General features: G+C 36.8%; 1 protein-coding gene across 3 annotated transcripts in view; it reads right to left on the bottom strand.

The window, feature by feature from the left end:
- The window catches only part of COMMD10 (COMM domain containing 10), a 225,938-nt gene extending 214,121 nt beyond the window's left edge, over positions 1-11,817 (bottom strand). For 2 of the 3 annotated variants that reach the window (XM_074281545.1, XM_074281546.1), the window contains exons 1-3: positions 11,720-11,817; positions 9,804-9,894; positions 3,615-3,725 (exon numbers count right to left, since the gene is read on the bottom strand). In XM_074281545.1, the coding sequence (XP_074137646.1) occupies positions 3,615-3,725; positions 9,804-9,894; positions 11,720-11,766 (249 nt within the window). In that variant the 5' untranslated portion in view covers positions 11,767-11,817. The remainder of the gene's footprint in view (positions 1-3,614; positions 3,726-9,803; positions 9,895-11,719) is intronic. The other variant, XM_074281547.1, reaches the window with a different exon arrangement.
- Between the last annotated feature and the right edge of the window lie 6,244 nt (positions 11,818-18,061).

The following is an 18,061-nucleotide window of genomic DNA, read 5'->3' on the forward strand; positions in this document are numbered from 1 at the left end:
CAAGAGATATATTCTATTGAATATATCTTTTTTTTATTATGCAATTTCAATAAAAGTTTTAGTTTTAACCTAACTGAGGTTAAGAGAGGGAGCGGGAAGGAGAATGGAGTCACGATGGCAAAAAAAAAGCAGGAACTAACCTGAGCTCTCCCAAATTCCTACCCAAACAGGATGAAATAATGTCCCAAAAATTGTCTGGAGTGCAGAACCCACATAAGGACAGAGTGAAACTATTTTCTAGCCAAAGGAAACTTAGAAGATCAGCAGAAAAGGTCTGTCCCACTGGAGTGAGAGTGGAGTGCTATCCATTGCAGGCTGAGTCAGGGCAGACTGGACCCCAGCAAAACAGGAGCAGACTTTGGGAGAATCAGCAGCCATAGCAGCTACACCCGGAGCTCTCAGCCCAAAGATGGTAAGGAGGCCAAACCCCTAGTCAGAAGGTGATTACAGAGGTCCCTTGGCTGTTAATGGGAACAGGGTTCTGTTGTATTGCTCATCTGTGGATCTGAGCCAAAGTGCTGAGTCGCAATGCCAATGTAAAGAGGAGTACAAAACTTATGGCCACAGGGAAGCAGAGACCCTGGTCACAGTTCCATAGCAGAAAAGAGTACTTGTCCCTCATAGACTCCAGCACAGGTCCAAAGTATAGTAAACATATGTTTCCTTAAATCATACCTTGTAAGAAGTGAAAGCTTAAAAATTCCTAGAACTAACTCTTAAAATAGCTGCACAAAAACCCTACTCTTGGAAAAATGAACCCTCTACCTCAGAAGCAGACAGAGTCCACACTTTAGCACAGTATTAAAAAATCAAGAAACTGGTTAGAAAAATGTGCAAACAACAGGAAAAAAATATCTGATGATAAAAGTCATTATGGTGACAAGGAAGATCAAATTACTCAAAAGACAGCAAAGTCAAAAATGCTACATTCAAAACTTCAAAGAAAAATATGAATAGGTCTCAGGCCATGGAAGAGCTCAAAAAGGATTTTAAAAATAAAGAGGTAGAGGAAAAATTGGGAAGAGAAATAAGTGATGTAAGAAAATCATGAAAAAGAATAATCAATAGCTTAGTAACTGAGGCATACACACACACAAAAAAAAATACTAAAAAAGATAACACCTTAAAAAACAGAAGAACTCAAATGGCAAAACAGGTACAAAAATTCACTGAAGAAAAGAACTCCTTGAAAAGTAGAATTTAGAGCACCCACCCTGAAGTCAGGAGGTCTTGAGTTCAAATCTGGCCACAGACATTTAACACTTTCTGGCTGTGTGACCCTGGGTAAATCACTTAATCCCCCCCAAAGTCTCAGCCCCCCCCAAAAAAGCAGAATTGACCAAATGAAAAAGGAAGTTTAAGAAAAAAGCTCACTTAAGAAAATAATTCCTTAAAAATTAGAAATGGTGGGCAGCTAGGTAGCACAGTGGCTAGAGCACTAGCCCTGAAGTCAGGAGGATCTGAGTTCAAATCTGGTCTCAGACTCTTTATACTTCCTAGTTGTGTGACCCTGGGCAAGTCACTTAACCCCCATTGCCTCAGCAAAAAAAAAAGAAAAAAAAAAAATTAGAATTGGACAAGTGGAAGCTAATGACTTTATGAAACATCAATAAACAATCAAATGAAGTCAAAAGAATGAAAAAATATTAAATATCTTATTGGAAAAACAATTGATATAGAAAAATAGATCCAAGAGAGATAATATAATAATTATTGGAGTACCTGAAAGACATGATTAAAAAAAAAAAAAAAAAGAAAAAAAGAAAAAGCTTCAACATCATCTTGCAAGAAATTATCAAGGAAAACTGCCCTGATGTTTTAAAACTAAAAGATAAAGTAGAAAAGGAAACAATCTCCCAATCACCCCCTGAAAAAGACCCCAAAATGAAAACTCTCAGGAATATTATAGCCAAATTCCAAAGTTCCCAGATCAAGGAGAAAATAATGTAAGCAGCCAGCATCAAAAGGAACTATTCAAATATCATGGAGTCATGGTCATAAAATAACACAAGAATTGGCAGTTTCTACATTAAAAGATCAGATGGCTTTAAAGAGTAAAGGAAGTAGGTTTACAACCAAAAATCATCTACCTGGCAAAACTTAATGTAATCCTTCAGAGGGGAAAATTGACATTCATTGAAATAGAGGACTTTCAGGTATTCTTGATGAAAAGGTCACAGCTGAATAGAAAATTTGGTTTTCAGATACAAAATTCAAGAGAACAATAAAAAGGTAAAGAGGAAAGATATATCATAAGGGTTCTGAAAAGGTTAAATGACTTACATTCCCACATGGAAAAAAAAGATATTTCTAATTCCTAAAAACTTTATTAAGGCAGTTAGAAGGAATATACAGAGTATAGGTGTACACTGAATATGATGGAATAATTATCTAAAAAATAAAAGAGGAATGCATTAAAAGAAAGGGAAAGGAAACAGTGGAATGAGTTAAATTATTTCACATAAAAAAGGCACCAAAGAACTTTTACAGTTGATGTGGAAGATGGGGGACATGGGAACAGTGAGTGAAACTTTCACTCATTGGTACTGGCTCAAAGAGGGAATAACACACACACTGAGTTGCCTATAGAAATCTATCTTATCCTACAGAAAGTAGGAGAGAAAGAGCAGAGATAATAAAAGAGAGGACAGTTTGGAGTAGGTAACAGACAAAAGCAAAACCTTTTGGAAATGAATAAGGTAAAAGGAGAAAGAGATAATACGATAAATAGAGGGGAAAACAGAATAGAGAGAAATACACAGTAACCATAATTGTGAAAAAAAAATTTACGGCAAGTTTCTCTGATAAAGAACTCATTTTTCAAATACACAGAAAAGAAAGTCAAATTTTTTAAAAATATAAGCCATTCATCAATTAATAAACAGTCAGGGAATATGAACAGGCAGTTCTTAGGCAAACTAATCAAAACTATCCAAAATGCTATGGAAAAAATGCTCTAAATGACAACTTGTAGAGGGCTGAAACTCTGAAAAAGGTGTGCTTGAATCAGACAAGAGAGTACTTAAGGCTAATTACCTGTTCAATGTGAGATAATGGCTCTATAAACATATATTTGGATAATGGCCATCCTCATGATTGGGGCTTGCTGAATGCTTGGTAGAGAGGTAATAGTAGGCAAGGATTGGAGGGCTGAGGGAGAGAAGTCAGAGGTACCTGGCAGCAGGACAAGGAGGAGAAAGTCTGGAGGCTCCCAACTCCAGAATCCAAGATACATCTTTGGCAAGCCCAGTACTTGCCTGTCTCCTTCACTTCTTCCCTTAAAGACCAAGGACTTTGATTTATCCTGACTCTGGCTGATCCTGAAGCCCTCCAGGGAGTTAGCCAGTACTTTACAACTACTGATTAAAGAAATGCAAATTAAAACAACTCTGAACTACCACTCCCTATCAAATTGACAAAATATGCAATTATATATATTTATAATTCTTTTAAATATACTTCCATATTTATCATGCTACACAAGAAAAATCAGATCAAAAAAGAGGTTGGAAAATGAGAAAGAAAAAAAGCAAGCAAACAACAAAAAAAGGTGGAAATTCTATGTTATGATTACATTTAGTCCCTTTAGTGCTCTTGTGTGTTTTATAAAGTACCTGCTCCAAAATAAATGATATTGTTTCAAGAACCAGGTGAAGATCTTGTTTCTCTAATGAAAATGCAGCTTGGAGTTTTTCTTCTTCCTCTTCACTGAAACTGTTCTCAGTCTGCAACATATATAGAAAATTATTACCATTCAATCAAAAATTCAAGTCCTTAACCTTCAAAAGACCCATAATAAGAAAGTCTTTTAGAAACAAAGTGAAAACTGGGAAGAAAAAATTTACTCCACACAAGTAGGGGTCAATAAAAAGAATACTACAACTCTGAATAATCTAAAATCTGAAATTCTATAATGTGAAGGTAATATGTAATATATCCTGATTAGTCAGGCTGATGCAGTTACACTAAGACAGTTGAAAACAACCTGTTCAGGCTACTATTTTTCTACAATTACTTTTCAAAACAAAACCCCAGTAGTCTGAAGATCTCACTCTTTAACAAAAAAGTCCCAAACTACAATAGTCCTAAAAAGTATACAAACTTTATCCATCAATTTACAGATGAGGAAACTAAAACATAATGATTTATGACTTTCCCAGGATCACACAATATTTTAAGAGATGGCTTCAAAACTTAGCTTCTAAAAAGATAACTTCCGCATGTATGATGTCAATTTAAATCATGTTTAAAATACAAAACAACAAGGATCTGTTCTAAAGTAAAACTATTTGGGACAATTCTATTGCTTTAAATGAAGAGGTAGGTGAGAGAGGGAGAAAGGGAAGGAAGAAGAATTGAAAAGTCTCATCCTCTATTACTAGCACAGAATCCAGTAAGCAAAAATCTAACACCATCAGCCCAACAGTTCATCTCATAGGAAAAGAATTATAAGTAGACAATCATATGATCTAATGACAGAATTTTGTGATTTTAAGACAGCCTTATATATTTCTATATTCTTAAAATAAAGTATAACATGCTCTTCCTCCTCCTCCAGAAATGTATCTCTCCCTTCACAGTACAAGACCTTTTCCTCTTTTTTGTCTTTCTTCATTCTTTCCTTAGTGATCATTTTATTTTATTCCAAAGTTTCAATAAGAACCTCTTTTTTTTTTTAATTTAATTTTTATTTTATTTTATAATTATAACTTTTTTCTGACAGTACATATGCATGGGTAATTTTTTACAACATTATCCCTTGCACGCACTTCTATTCAGATTTTTTCCCTTCCTCCCCCAACCCCCTCCCCCAGATGGCAGGCAGTCTTATACATGTTAAATATATTACAGTATATTCTAGATGCAATATATGTGTGTAGAACCGAATTTTTTGTTGCACAGGAAGAATTGGATTCAGAAGGTAAAAATAACAGTTTATACTCATTTCCCAGTGTTCCTTTTCTGGATGTAGCTGATTCTGTCCATCATTAATCAATTGGAATTGGATTAGCTCTTCTCTATGTTGAAGATATCCACTTCCATCAGCATACATCCTCGTACAGTATCATTGTTGAAGTGTATACTGATCTTCTGGTTCTGCTCGTTTCACTTAGCATCAGTTGATGTAAGTCTCTCCAAACCTCTCTGTATTTCTCCTGTTGGTCATTTCTTATAGAACAATAATATTCCATAACATTCATATACCATAATTTACCCAAGCATTCTCCAATTGATGGACATCCATTCATCTTCCAGCTTCTAGCCACTATGAAAAGGGCTGCCACAAACATTTTGGCACATACAGGTCCCTTTCCCTTCTTTAGTATTTCCTTGGGATATAAGCCCAGTAGTAGTATGGCTGGGTCAAAGGGTATGCATTGATAACTTTTGGGGCATAATTCCAGATTACTCTCCAGAATGGTTGGATTCTTTCACAACTCCACCAACAATGCATCAGTGTCCCAGTTTTCCCACAGCCCCTCCAACATTCATCGTTATTTGTTTCTGTCATCTTAGCCAATCTGACAGGTGTGTAGTGGTATCTCAGAGTTGTCTTAATTTGCATTTCTCTGATCAATAGTGATTTGGAACACTCTTTCATATGAGTGGAAATAGTTTTAATTTCATCATCTGAAAATTGTCTGTTCATATCCTTTGACCATTTATCAATTGGAGAATGGCTGGATTTCTTATAAATTAAAGTCAATTCTCTGTATATTTTGGAGATGAGGCCTTTATCAGAACCTTTAACTGTAAAAATTTTTTCCCAATTTGTTACTTCCCTTCTAATCTTGTTTGCATTAGTTTTGTTTGTGCAGAAACTTTTTAATTTGGTGTAATCAAAATTTTCTATTTTGTGATCAATAATGGTCTCTAGTTCTTCCTTGGACACAAACTCCTTCCTCCTCCACAAGTCTGAGAGGTAAACCATCCCATGTTCCTCCAATTTATTTATGATTTCGTTCTTTATGCCTAAATCTTAGACCCATTTTGATCTAATCTTAGTATGTGGCGTTAAATGTGGGTCCATGCCTAGTTTCTGCCATACTAATTTCCAGTTTTCCCAGCAGTTTTTGTCAAATAATGAATTCTTATCCCAAAATTTGGGATCTTTGGGTTTGTCAAAGATTAGATTGCTATTTTTATTCACTATCTTGCCCTGTGAACCTAACCTATGCCACTGATCAACTAGTCTATTTCTTAGCCAATACCAAATGGTTTTGGTGACTGTTGCTTTATAATATAGCTTTAAATCAGGTACACTTAGACCACCTTCCTCTGACTTTTTTTTCATTAGTTCCCTTGCAATTCTCGACCTTTTATTCTTCCATATGAATTTTGTTGTTATTTTTTCTAGGTCATTAAAATAGTTTCTTGGGAGTCTGATTGGTATAGCACTAAATAAATAGATTAGTTTGGGGAGTATTGTCATCTTTATTATATTCGTTTGGCCTATCCAAGAGCACTGAATGTCTTTCCAATTATTTAAATCTGACTTTATTTTTGTGGTAAGTGTTTTGTAATTTTGCTCATATAATTCCTGACTCTCCTTTGGTAGATATATTCCCAAATATTTTATACTATCGACTGTTATTTTGAATGGAATTTCTCTTTGTATCTCTAGCTGTTGGATTGTGTTGGTAATGTATAAAAATGCTGAGGATAGAACCTCTTTAGAGATGATTCACAAATCAATACTTCCAGCCTCAACTTCTGTTTCTGGTGTAGACCCAATTGTAATTTACAAATACCAGTTGGAAATCTCCATCCAGAATATTCTCCTAATCCTCAAAGTCATAAGCAAAACCAATCCCATCAGTCTTCCAATTTAATCATCTTTCCCACACCTAATTTGCATTTCTATTGGTCATCCTCCCACTCTATCACCCTTTCTCTAATCCTTCACATCCAAACATATCTATGCTACCACCACAGTATTTTTCACATCTTACCTCTCTGATACTCACTATTACAACTCCAGTTTATTCCCTCATTTCTTCTTATCTGAAGTCTGATAATACCCAGCTAATTTGTATTCTGTTACCTGGTCTTTCCCCATTCTAAATCATCACACATCCCAGTGCCAGTTTAATCTTCCAAAGTACTTACAATCATATAACTCTGGAAGTGAAAAAAACTTCAATGGTTTCCCCACTGCCCCCTAAATATTTTTCCAACCTCTTAGTCTGGCATTCAACATTTTTCACAACCTGACTCTAGTCGCTTTTTACAGCTTTTATTTCATATGCCTTCACATAATTATATTTTCAAATTTAAACTGCTCCACAGGTAACAAATTTGCATTTATCTTAAACCTTTTTTCCTTTTCTATTTCTAATTTCTGCCTCATACTGAGACCCTGACCTCTCTTGATTGTGGGTGGGAGCTGTAGGGAAGGGTAGGTAAAGTTTCCACAGCAATCCTTTCCAGCACTTATTACATTCATATACCAACTCACTGACTAAAATAGGGGAGCTGGAATTCTCCTTACTCCCCACTGTCATTTACAGACTCTCCCTTGACCTGTATCACTTTAATAACCTCTCCTTCTATAAGATTTACTCAATACATATTTATTATCCAATGGAGATTCTGAATTGTTACTTACAGATCTCCACAACACCACCCCTTCTTCTTCAATGAGTTCAGTACCTACTTCACAGTCTTTTCTTTTTTCAAATTCTCCTTTTCATACTAGAGGACTTCAACATATATATACCATTATTTCCCCAAACATTCTTACCTCCAAATACTTCAACTTGCTTATTTTGCATGAGCTACTCCCCCTCCCACTTCATCTACTGAGATAATCACACTTCTGATCTTGTCAATACCCCAAAACATTCCATGTTCATGAACTCTGAAATTACCTTATCTGATCACAATATATCAGCACCTGTTTCTCCCTCTGCCTCCTCCTAGCAATTTCCAATCCTTCAACCTCTTCAATTCTTTCCCAGGCCATCATCCCTGCATTGGCTACTCTCCTAGCTTCCCCATCTCAACAGTTTTGTGAACACCATTAACTGTTACATTACTCTCTTTTCATGAGTCCTATCACTGATCTTGGCAAACCTCTTTGGATTACTCCTTTCATCTGCTACTTTGATACAAACTCACTTGATGCTGAACAAACCTGAGGAGAGGGTGGATCACAAAAATCTTGCAGACTAAATCCAATACAAGTTTGTATTGTATTGTATTGTATTGTATTGTATTGTATTGTATTGTATTGTATTGTATTGTATTGTATTAATCTCAACTGGGACCTTATTGTATCAAGACAATCCTTCTACATCTCCCTAATCAATTCACTATCCCTCTCCCACAGTAGCTTTTCCAAAACTTCGCATTCCTCCTCCAACTTGTCTCATCTTCTTAGGTGAGAATATTGCCTTTTTCAGTGAAAAAATTGAAGCCATTTGACAAGATTTCTCCTTCCCCTCTCATCACTCAGATGCCTTCTAACACTAATCCCTCCTTCATTCCTCTTACAAATGAAGCAAAGTCCTTAGCATCAAGAGATTCCTTATCTTCTTATCTCCACAAGATAGTTCTATCTCCTCAATTCTCTCCTGAACTTTCAATCTCTCCCTGATTACTGGCTATTTCACCACAGCCTAGAAACACACCCATATCTCCTCCATCCTCAATAGCTCTCACCTCAAATTTCTCCTATCTTTGGTTGCTAAACTTTTTGAGAAGACTATCTACCCCCTGTACCTTTGCTTCCTTTCCTGTCTCTCTCTTTTCACAACTCTTTCCAAGCTCACCATTCAACAGAAACAGCTCTCTCCAAATACTAGTGCTCTCTTATTGCTAAATCTAAGTATTTTCTTAATCATCACCTTTCTTGAGCTCTCTGAATTCTCTTACACTATCAATTACCCTTTTTTTCCTTGACATCAATTAGGGAATAGCTAAATAAGTTGTGGCACATGACTGTGGTAGAATACTACTGTGCTACAAGAAATAATGAAGGAGGTAGTTTCAGAAAAACTTGGGATGACTTAAAATCAACTGAAGCAAAGTAAGAATTGAGTAGAACCAGTAAAAGAACCTACTCAGCAATAGCAATATTGTAAAGAAAATTAACTGTGAAAGACATAGTAACTCCTCTGATCAATACAATTATCTACCATAATTCCAAATGACTCATGATATTAAAAATGCTATTCACCTCCAAATAGAAAACTGATGATCTCAAAGTGCCTTTAAAAAAAAAAAAGGCTAGTTCCAAAATATTTTGCATGACTATATATATGTATAAAGGGTATCGTATTTCTTGTCTTCTCAATGAGTGGGGAAGAGGTTGTTGAAAGGAGAACTTGGAACTGAAAAATTAAAACAAAATTTAAAAATAAAGCATGAAAAATAAAATTCACAGGTTCCAAGTATAGGGGAAAAAATTATAGGATAGAAAAGCATCTAAGCATGTTTGTAATAGTTTTTAAAATTCCAGTATATATATGATTGTGCTTACAAAAGGTTATATAATAATGGTTTACATTTATTAGTAGCATTTTTATTAAGACAAAGCAAGTCTACTGCAGAGAGCACTGAAATTCTAAACTCTAGTCTCTATTTATGCCACCCAATTAAACAATTTTAATCATGGAGCAAAAATGAAAACAAGCAAAAACTACATCGGAGTTTTAAATACTGGTTCCCACAAAGCAAAAAAAGCTATTTTTATCCAGAAGAAAAATGTCACTATAAAAAAAAAAATTCTCTGTTTTAAAAATATCAAATGTGCGATGAAATAGAAATGTTACAAGTTAGCCAAAAGTAAACATACAAACCTTCAAGTGAAGTTTCTGAAGAATTCGGGTAAGCAATCGAGGAAATCTTCCAGTATCTACTTCATTAACCAGAGACACTGCTTTTTTCATGCTACATATATTTAAAAACAAAAAGTTAATTTTTAAAAAATTAAAGGGAAATAGATTAGTTACAGTGCTTTATGACTTCTATTTCCAAATGTTCTAGTGTCTTAAAGCAATAGTTCTTTTTGTTTGCAGTATCTTTATACTACTAATAATTATTAAAGATTTGTCCAAAGAGTTTTATGTGAGTCATATTTATATTTACCATGTTAGAAATAAAAACTAATTTTGAATTGGGAGGCCTTCTGAAAGAATTTCATAAACTCCCAGAATTCTCTGGACCACACTTTGAAAACCACAGCTCTAAAGATGTTTAGTGTCAGTGTGCATTAGGGCAATACCAAAAATACATTCCCAAAATACTCTTATTTAAAGGGCTTTCCATGGAAAAGTCCTGTGGGGTAAATTCCCTCTTTTCTTTGGATTACTTTTGCCTGGGTAATGGCATCAATTGACGGGGAGAAGTCTAGTAACAAGTGACTAACAGCAGCACAAAACTTTCTGATAAAAAAAGAGATTATATTAAATATACAGAGAAAAGAACTAAAGAATAAAATGATGAAAAAAGTTGTACAAAATGAAATCGCTTGTGGTTCCTAAGCATTTCATGCATTTCAAACCTGCTTCAGCTGGAGTGATTTTGAAATCATGCCAGATAGAGAATGTGATGTGATGTGATGATGCAAAGTGCAGACATTAAAAAACAACAACAAAACAAAAAAACAAGGGGTAGAGAAAAAAATCAGTGCAGGTCTTAACAATGTTTTAACAGAATGAAATACATAAAAGTACAAAGAAAACTTTATATATTAAATTAGTTATCAAAAAAATTTGTTTAAAGTTTTCAGACCTCAAGGAAAGAGCCCCTTTCCTATCTGAAGGTTAGACTCCTGGGAGGCAGGTTTCGCAGTATTGGAATCCCTCGTGCTAATTATAACAATGGTAATGACTAGCACTTCAGTGATACTTTGTGCAAAGTGCTTCACACACGCAGACTGAACGGCAAACCGCGGGGCTGAATCCAGAAGAGGAGGGAAGCCGGCAGGCAGAAAGGGACGCCGCAGACGGCGCGCATTTACACTGGGTGTTTTGCGGGGACATCCTCTGATCCCACAAGCAGCCTGGGAAGTAAGACTATTGCATCCCCATTTACGGAAAGGTTTCAGTGACCCGCCCGGGTGGCCCAGCCCGCAAGGGTCGGGAGGATTCCGGCACTGTATCTGCTCTCACATAGGCCGCCCCCAAACACGGCACCGGCGCGTGGCAAGCACGCATAAACGCTTTCGGGTTCAATCACTCATCAAGGCTGAGGGAGCACAAGGACGGAGAGTGGCGAGCAGAACGAAGAGGCCGAGGGGCGGAGCTCTGGGGGGAGGGGAAAGGAAAGCAGGGAGGGGACTCCAAAGCCCGGGGCGGCGGCACTAAGTGCACGGGGTACCGAAAAGGGGCAGCTCTGTCCTGCTGCCCTCTCAAGGAACAATCTCATCTCTTCCCGGCTCGCCGGTGACCGGGGCGTGTTCACCCCAGGCTCCTCTCTCCCGCTCCCCACAACAAGCCCAAGCGCAGACGACTGCTCGGCCCGCGCTCCCCTCTCTCCCCGGTCCTGAGCCCGGTCCCTGGAGCTCACTGCGGGCTCCCCTCTGCCGCTGTCCCGTCCATGCTTCGCGCCCTTTGCCCGCTGGGGGTCGCCCAGGGGACGGGGAAACTGGCAGAGCCCGCCCCCTGTCTAACACCAGCACACCCACTCCCCCGGCCCCACCCCCCCCTCGCTTCAGCCTTGCTTGCTCTCCCAGCTCCGGAGAGTTGGCAGGAGCGCACTGGTACGCAGATACCTGGGAGTTTCGGGGAGAATCAGCTGGGTCCCCGCCGGAGCAGCCATCCTTCCCCTCAGCCGCTTGGCCACCTCCTCCCGTCAGCTGCCTCTCACTGAGCCAATGGCGAGCCAAGGACGGGGGCGGGAAGAACCAATCCTCGCCTTCCCCTGGGAACCGGGCTTTCAGGGATTGGCCGACCCTGTTCCGGGAGCTAGACCAGGCGGGGTCGCTGCCTCAGCTTGGAGCAGCTCATTGGCTGCTGCTCTCTTTCCCCGCCTTTCCTACGTGGGGTAAAGGGCGGGGGCCGCTTAAATTTCTAGGATCAAACATTCGTCCCCCAGACACCAGGTAGCGACGTTCCTCCAGGTAGCGAGGTTCCATGAACTTGGCTGGATCCTTTTATCCCAGATCTTGGTATTCCTATTTGCTCAGCATCCAGGCCTGAGACGTTTGGTCTACAAGCATTTAAGAAGCACCTAGACCGAAGCAAAAGACCGTCTCTGCCCCCTAGGAGTTTATAGCGGTTAGACGACCTGCAGACAGATAAATTCAAAGCAAGATATATACAGGGTAAATAGGAAATGGTTAACAGAGGGAAAGCACTGGCATTTAGAGAAATTGCGAAAGGCTTCCTGTAGAAGATGGGACTCTAGTTGGAAGTTATAGGTAACCAGGGAGGTCAGTAATAGGAAGGGGAGAGGAGTGACTCCTGGCATGGGAGAAAATGCCTTACTCGACATTTGGAATGCCTTATTCTCCGAACAGCCAAGAGGCGAATGTCATTGGATCAGAATAAATTGAGAAAACTAAACTGTAAAGCTAGGAAGGGGAGGTGGGTTACCAAGGGTTTCCTATTGTTCCTAGGCAATAGGGAGCCGCTGGAGTTTAGCTTTGATTTGGGGTTTGATTTTTTTTTTTGGGGGGGGGGCACATGACTGCATCTGCGTTTTAAGAAAATCACTTCAACTAAGTGAAAATGGCGAGTGAATCGTTAGGAGTAAAGATGTGAGGTGATGAGGGCCTGCACATCATGTTGGAAGTGTCAGAGGAGAGGAAGGGTCATATGAAAGATGTTACACAGGCAAAAGGGACTGCATATGGAGATTGGAATATAGCAAAGAAACCAGGACGAATCCTAGGTTGTCTTAGGCACTGGAGGGATGGTGCTGTCCTCTACAATTAGGAAAGGTAGGAGGGAGAGAAGGGCTTTGTGGAAAAGGTAGAATTAGTTCTGTGGGATATACTGAGCTTAAGATGTCTAATAAACATTCAGTTTAATGTGTCTGAAAGGCAGATGGAGATGTGAAAATGAAGGTCAACAACCTAAGCCAGGATAAGTAGATTTCTGAATCATCAACATAGAGATGGTAATTAAATGCACATAAGCTCCACATGAAGTAGTATAAAGAAAAAAGGGAAGAGATGGAGGAAAAGAACCATTAGGGACAAATGTCTAGAAAGCATGGCCTGGAAGAGGCAACAAGGAAGACAGAGAAGCATAGTCAGAAAGGTGGGAGAACCAGGAATCAGTGTCTCAAAAACCTAGACAGAAGAGAGTATCAAAGAGGAGAGGGTAATCATCAGTGTCAAAAACTACAGAAAGATCAAGGGGAAAAAATGAGTACTGAGAAAAGACCATTGGATTTAGCAACTAAGAGATCATTAGTAACTTTGGAAAGAAGATTTTGGTGAAATGATAATGTTGGAAGCCAAGATTATTAGGATAAATTATGAAGTGAGAAGAGGGAAAGTGAAGAAAAAGAGCACATCAGCAAAACATTTAGGAAGAAAAGCAGTGAGTAAAAGGCAGTGAATAGTTGCTTAAAGAGATAGCAACAATAAATAGAATAAAATGGATATTTGACACCGAGCTCAACACCTATCTAAATATATAACTTCTTGCAGTTGGAAAAAAAAAACGAAATTATCAAGCATTTATTATTTACCATATACCAAGCACTGGAGGGGGGAGGGGAAACCTAGAAATACTGATATGTGACTGAGCAAGTTATTTGACTTATAAAGAAAAAATTAAAACCCTTGCTCTCAAGAATCTGACTTCTAATAGCAAATCCATCTCTGTCTCTTTCTCCCTACTCCCTTGTTCTTCCTCTTCCTCTCTGTTTCTCAGTTTTCCTCTTTCAGTCTCTCTTTTCATCTCTCTCTTTCCCCTTTATCTCTGCTGTCTATCTTTCTCTCTCCCCTTCCCAACTTCCCATCCTACCTGAGAGGATTCTGGATTTTAATTATTCTCTGGATAAACTAAATAAGACCAGTCTTGGCAAACAAATTTCAGGAGAAATAACAATGCATGAATTAGCTGAATTCTGCTTGGGTTTATTTATATATAGAAAGAGACAGAGACAGAAATTCACATACATACACACACTATATATGATATCCCTTTACTACTATGTGTATATGTATATATATATATATATATATATATATATATATATATATATATATATATAGTAGTAAAGGGATGTCATAAATAAGAGTAAGAGAAAATACCAGATTTTTGTGTTTCAAAGCTTTAAATTTGAACATTTTCTCCAACTGGAATGTGTACTTAAATATGAAGTAAAAGAGATATTGTTTAAAGCTGCTGCATTGAAAACCATGCTAAAAATTAAAATAGCTTCAAGTCCCATCTCATACCCATAGACTGGAAGATTGATGGAGAAATCTTGAGAAATGGTCCTATTCTGCCACGAAATTCTGTCATTAACCAAATATAGTCAAAGACCCAGCATTGTTATTAGGTATAAGTTTTTTTTTAATTAGACTCAAACAAAAATATTTATAAGAGATTTTTTTGTTTTAACAATGAACTAGAAGCAAATAGTCATTAGTTGATGAATAGCTGAGCAGATTTTAATAGATTAATGTAATTGAATATTATTGTCATAAAATTATGAACATAACACATTTAGAAAAAGAGCCTTCTATAAGCTGATGCAGAATGAAGTGATAAGAACTAGAACAACTTTTACAGTTGTCACAGCATTGTAATAGAATATGGCTTTGAAAGACTTCAGAATAGTAATCCATTCAGTGACCAATAATGACTATAGAAAACATGAATACTTCTCATTTTTTGGCAGCAGTATGATGGCCCAAAGTACAAAATGAGAACTATTTTCTATTAGCTCCAATGTATTTTGTTTTTATTTTATTTCATGTTTTATTTGACTATATTTGTTACAAGGGAGAGCTTCTACTTGGAGAGAAGGAAGAACTGGTAAATAATAAAAGATATAAAAAAGGGGAAAAGGTTTGGTGAGATTTTTTAAAATACACAAAAAGCAAGCAGAAGAAAGTTCAGAAGGGGATCCAGACAAGCAGGGTAGTTTTGTTACCACTAAATTAAAGTAGGAGTAAGGACTGGATCTGTGATTTCATTGTTATAGGGAAAATTAAGGAAATCCCCTCTATTAGTAAGCTTACAGAGGTGCTAAGACATTGAGATGTTAGATATTATGTGTCAGAAGTAAGATTTTAACCAGGTTCCCTAGCTCTGAGATCAACTTTGTTGATCTTTGTTATAAAAGACCATAGGGTCTTTGATAAATTTAATATACATATTAAAATTTCTAACAGAAGTTTAAGTCTCATATATAGTCTTACTATACTTTACTCCTTAATAATGCATATGCTTTGATCTACTAAAATAGGCCTCCTGATGTTCCATAAACAAGATCCTCTCAGCTCAGGGCATTTTCTCTGGCCTCGTCCCCATGCCAGGAACACTTTCCCTTCCTTTGTTTTGACTACTGACTTCCCAGGCTTCCTTTAATCCCAACTAAAATCGCATCTTCTACAGGTAGTTTTCCCCAGCCCATTTCAATTCTAGTGCCTTCCTTCTGTTAATTATTTCATCTTGGATATAGCTTACTTTGTATATATATTGCTTGTATGTTGTCTTCATTACATTGTAAACTTGGGGACTAGATTTTGCCTCTTTTTGTATCCTCAACACTGTAGTAGGCACATAGTAGCTAATTAGCAAATATTGATTTATCTACTGAAATATCCATGTTTTAGTTGATAGTAAAAATGCAAGTTCAATTAAAAAGGAAAATAATTTTAAACATGACAAAGCCACACAATTTTAAATTTGGAAGAGACTTTAGTGGCCAATCTAGTCAAATACATGTCCCAAAAATGGTCATCTCCCTTAAGTCTTTTTTTCTCCAGACTAAGTATCTGCTGTTTCTTTGCCCAATCTTGATTTGAGATGAACTCAAAGCCCTTCACCATCCTGGTTACCTTCTAACTTAATAGTGTCTTTCTTAAAACTGTTAGTAGCCAACCCTAAACACAATATGCCAGTAGTGATCTTATTAGGGCAGAGTAGCAAAGTTGGAAGCTATGTCTCTCAATGCTGTCTAATTAGCTTTTTTAGCTGTGTAGTGAATTATCCAGTCATACAAATTAGTGACACAACTGGGATTTGGAACTAAGAATTTATGACTCCCAATCGAATGTTCTTTCACAATACAACAGAACCCTTTATTAAGCTTAAGGTTTTGGGTTTTTAATGCATTAAAATAATTTATTATAGGTAATAATAGAAAAATAGTAAAAAAAATAAAGTATATTAGCTCAAAGGATCTGTGATGTATGATCTAGAGTTCATCTAGATCAATATATGATCACAGGATCAAAACATCATAAGTCATCTAGTTCAATTCCTAAGTTTTACAAATGAGGAGTAAAATTGAGGAAGTAATTAACTTCATACAGGTCATAAATATCAAACAAAGATTTAAACCAGTTCCTATGACACTAATCCATCTCTTGTCCACATGTCCTCATGTCAAACATTTTATTTTTCTAATAAAGAGAATTTGAGGAGGGGCTGCTTGGTGGTGAAGTAGATAGAGCACCATCCCTGAAGTCAGGAGGACCTTGAGTTCAAATTTGACTTCAGACACTTAACACTTCCTAACTGTGTGACCCTGGGCAAGTCATTTACCCCAGTTGCCTCGGGGGGAAAAAAAGAAGAGAATTTGAGGAACCCCCACCCCTTCATTTAACAGATAAGGAAATTCAATTCTTCAAAGTTAAACTTAGAAAAGCTTATCACTAAAGTTAATGTGGCTTGTGATATGAGGTTCCTAGGAAGTCAGCATGAACACACATAGACCAGAATTATATATAACAAGTAGTTTTGGTGACTGGGGAAGGAGGAAATGACAAAGTTTTCCTGGATTATGCTTGGTCAGGGGAAGGGGGGGGGGGAATCGATTAAACAGAGATTATACTGACAGCCTAATTTCCTCAGTTAATGTAATCAGATAATACCAATGAGTTCTTGTTCATCTGAATGTAGTGCAAATAACCTGTGTTTTTATTCACAATCATATTTTTTCTACTTTATCTAATAATAATCAGACTTGCAAAAGAAGTCTCTCAATTCATATATATCTTTTTCTTAATATTTATTTTATACCTGAAACTTTAATGCATTGCAACAAATTTGGTTCAAGAAGAAAAAATCTGCAATAAAACGAATTTCATCTTTTTCCCCCTGAATACTTTTTCTATACTTTACCTGCATTTGCTTTTTTAAAAAGGTAAAAAATATGTACATGTAGCAGTTGTGTATATTCTATTTGCTTAAATTTTGCTCTAGAAAGTAAAATTAAAAAGTACTATATTCTTCACCTAAAGTACTAAGATCATTTTCACTGACAGAAGATAGGAAGAAATAAGGTTTTTAAAATTTTTACTTATTTGAAAAATGTACAATTAATGGTATAATAGAAAAGCATTTGACTAGAAGCGAAGATCCAGTATTCTGCATTATACCATTAATTAAGTTTACAATCTTAAGAAAGTTGCTAGGGCAGCTAAATGATACAATGGAAAGAGTACCATCCTTGAAGTCAGGAAGACCTTAACACTCACTAACTGTGTGACCCTGGGCAATTCACTACTGCATTAAAAAAAAAAAAAAAAAAAAGTTATTCATCTTTCTATACCTTAGTTTATCTGCAAAGTGAATCAGTTAAAAGTAAATCATTTCAAAAAATACTTCTTAGTTCTAAAACTCTATAATTCTAAATTATATACTCTGACATTACTCTTAATAACTTTTTTCATCTGTTACAAAGCTGTACATTACTAAAAACATATAATAGGTCTAGTTTTGACACCTTTGCTTTTTTTGTTCTGCTTTTAATACAGCAATCTACAACAAATCACACTGAATTCTGAAAAAAAAAAAGGAAAAGCAATACAAACAACTGTATTAACTGCTCACCCTGAATCAACTTGGAAGGGCTGGAGTGTTATTTTACTGAGTAATACTGTTAAAAGTTTTAAAACATCTGGAAATTGCCCTAGTTCACA

The sequence above is a fragment of the Sminthopsis crassicaudata genome, chromosome 1 (genome assembly GCF_048593235.1).
Source record: "Sminthopsis crassicaudata isolate SCR6 chromosome 1, ASM4859323v1, whole genome shotgun sequence".
NCBI lineage: Eukaryota > Metazoa > Chordata > Mammalia > Dasyuromorphia > Dasyuridae > Sminthopsis > Sminthopsis crassicaudata.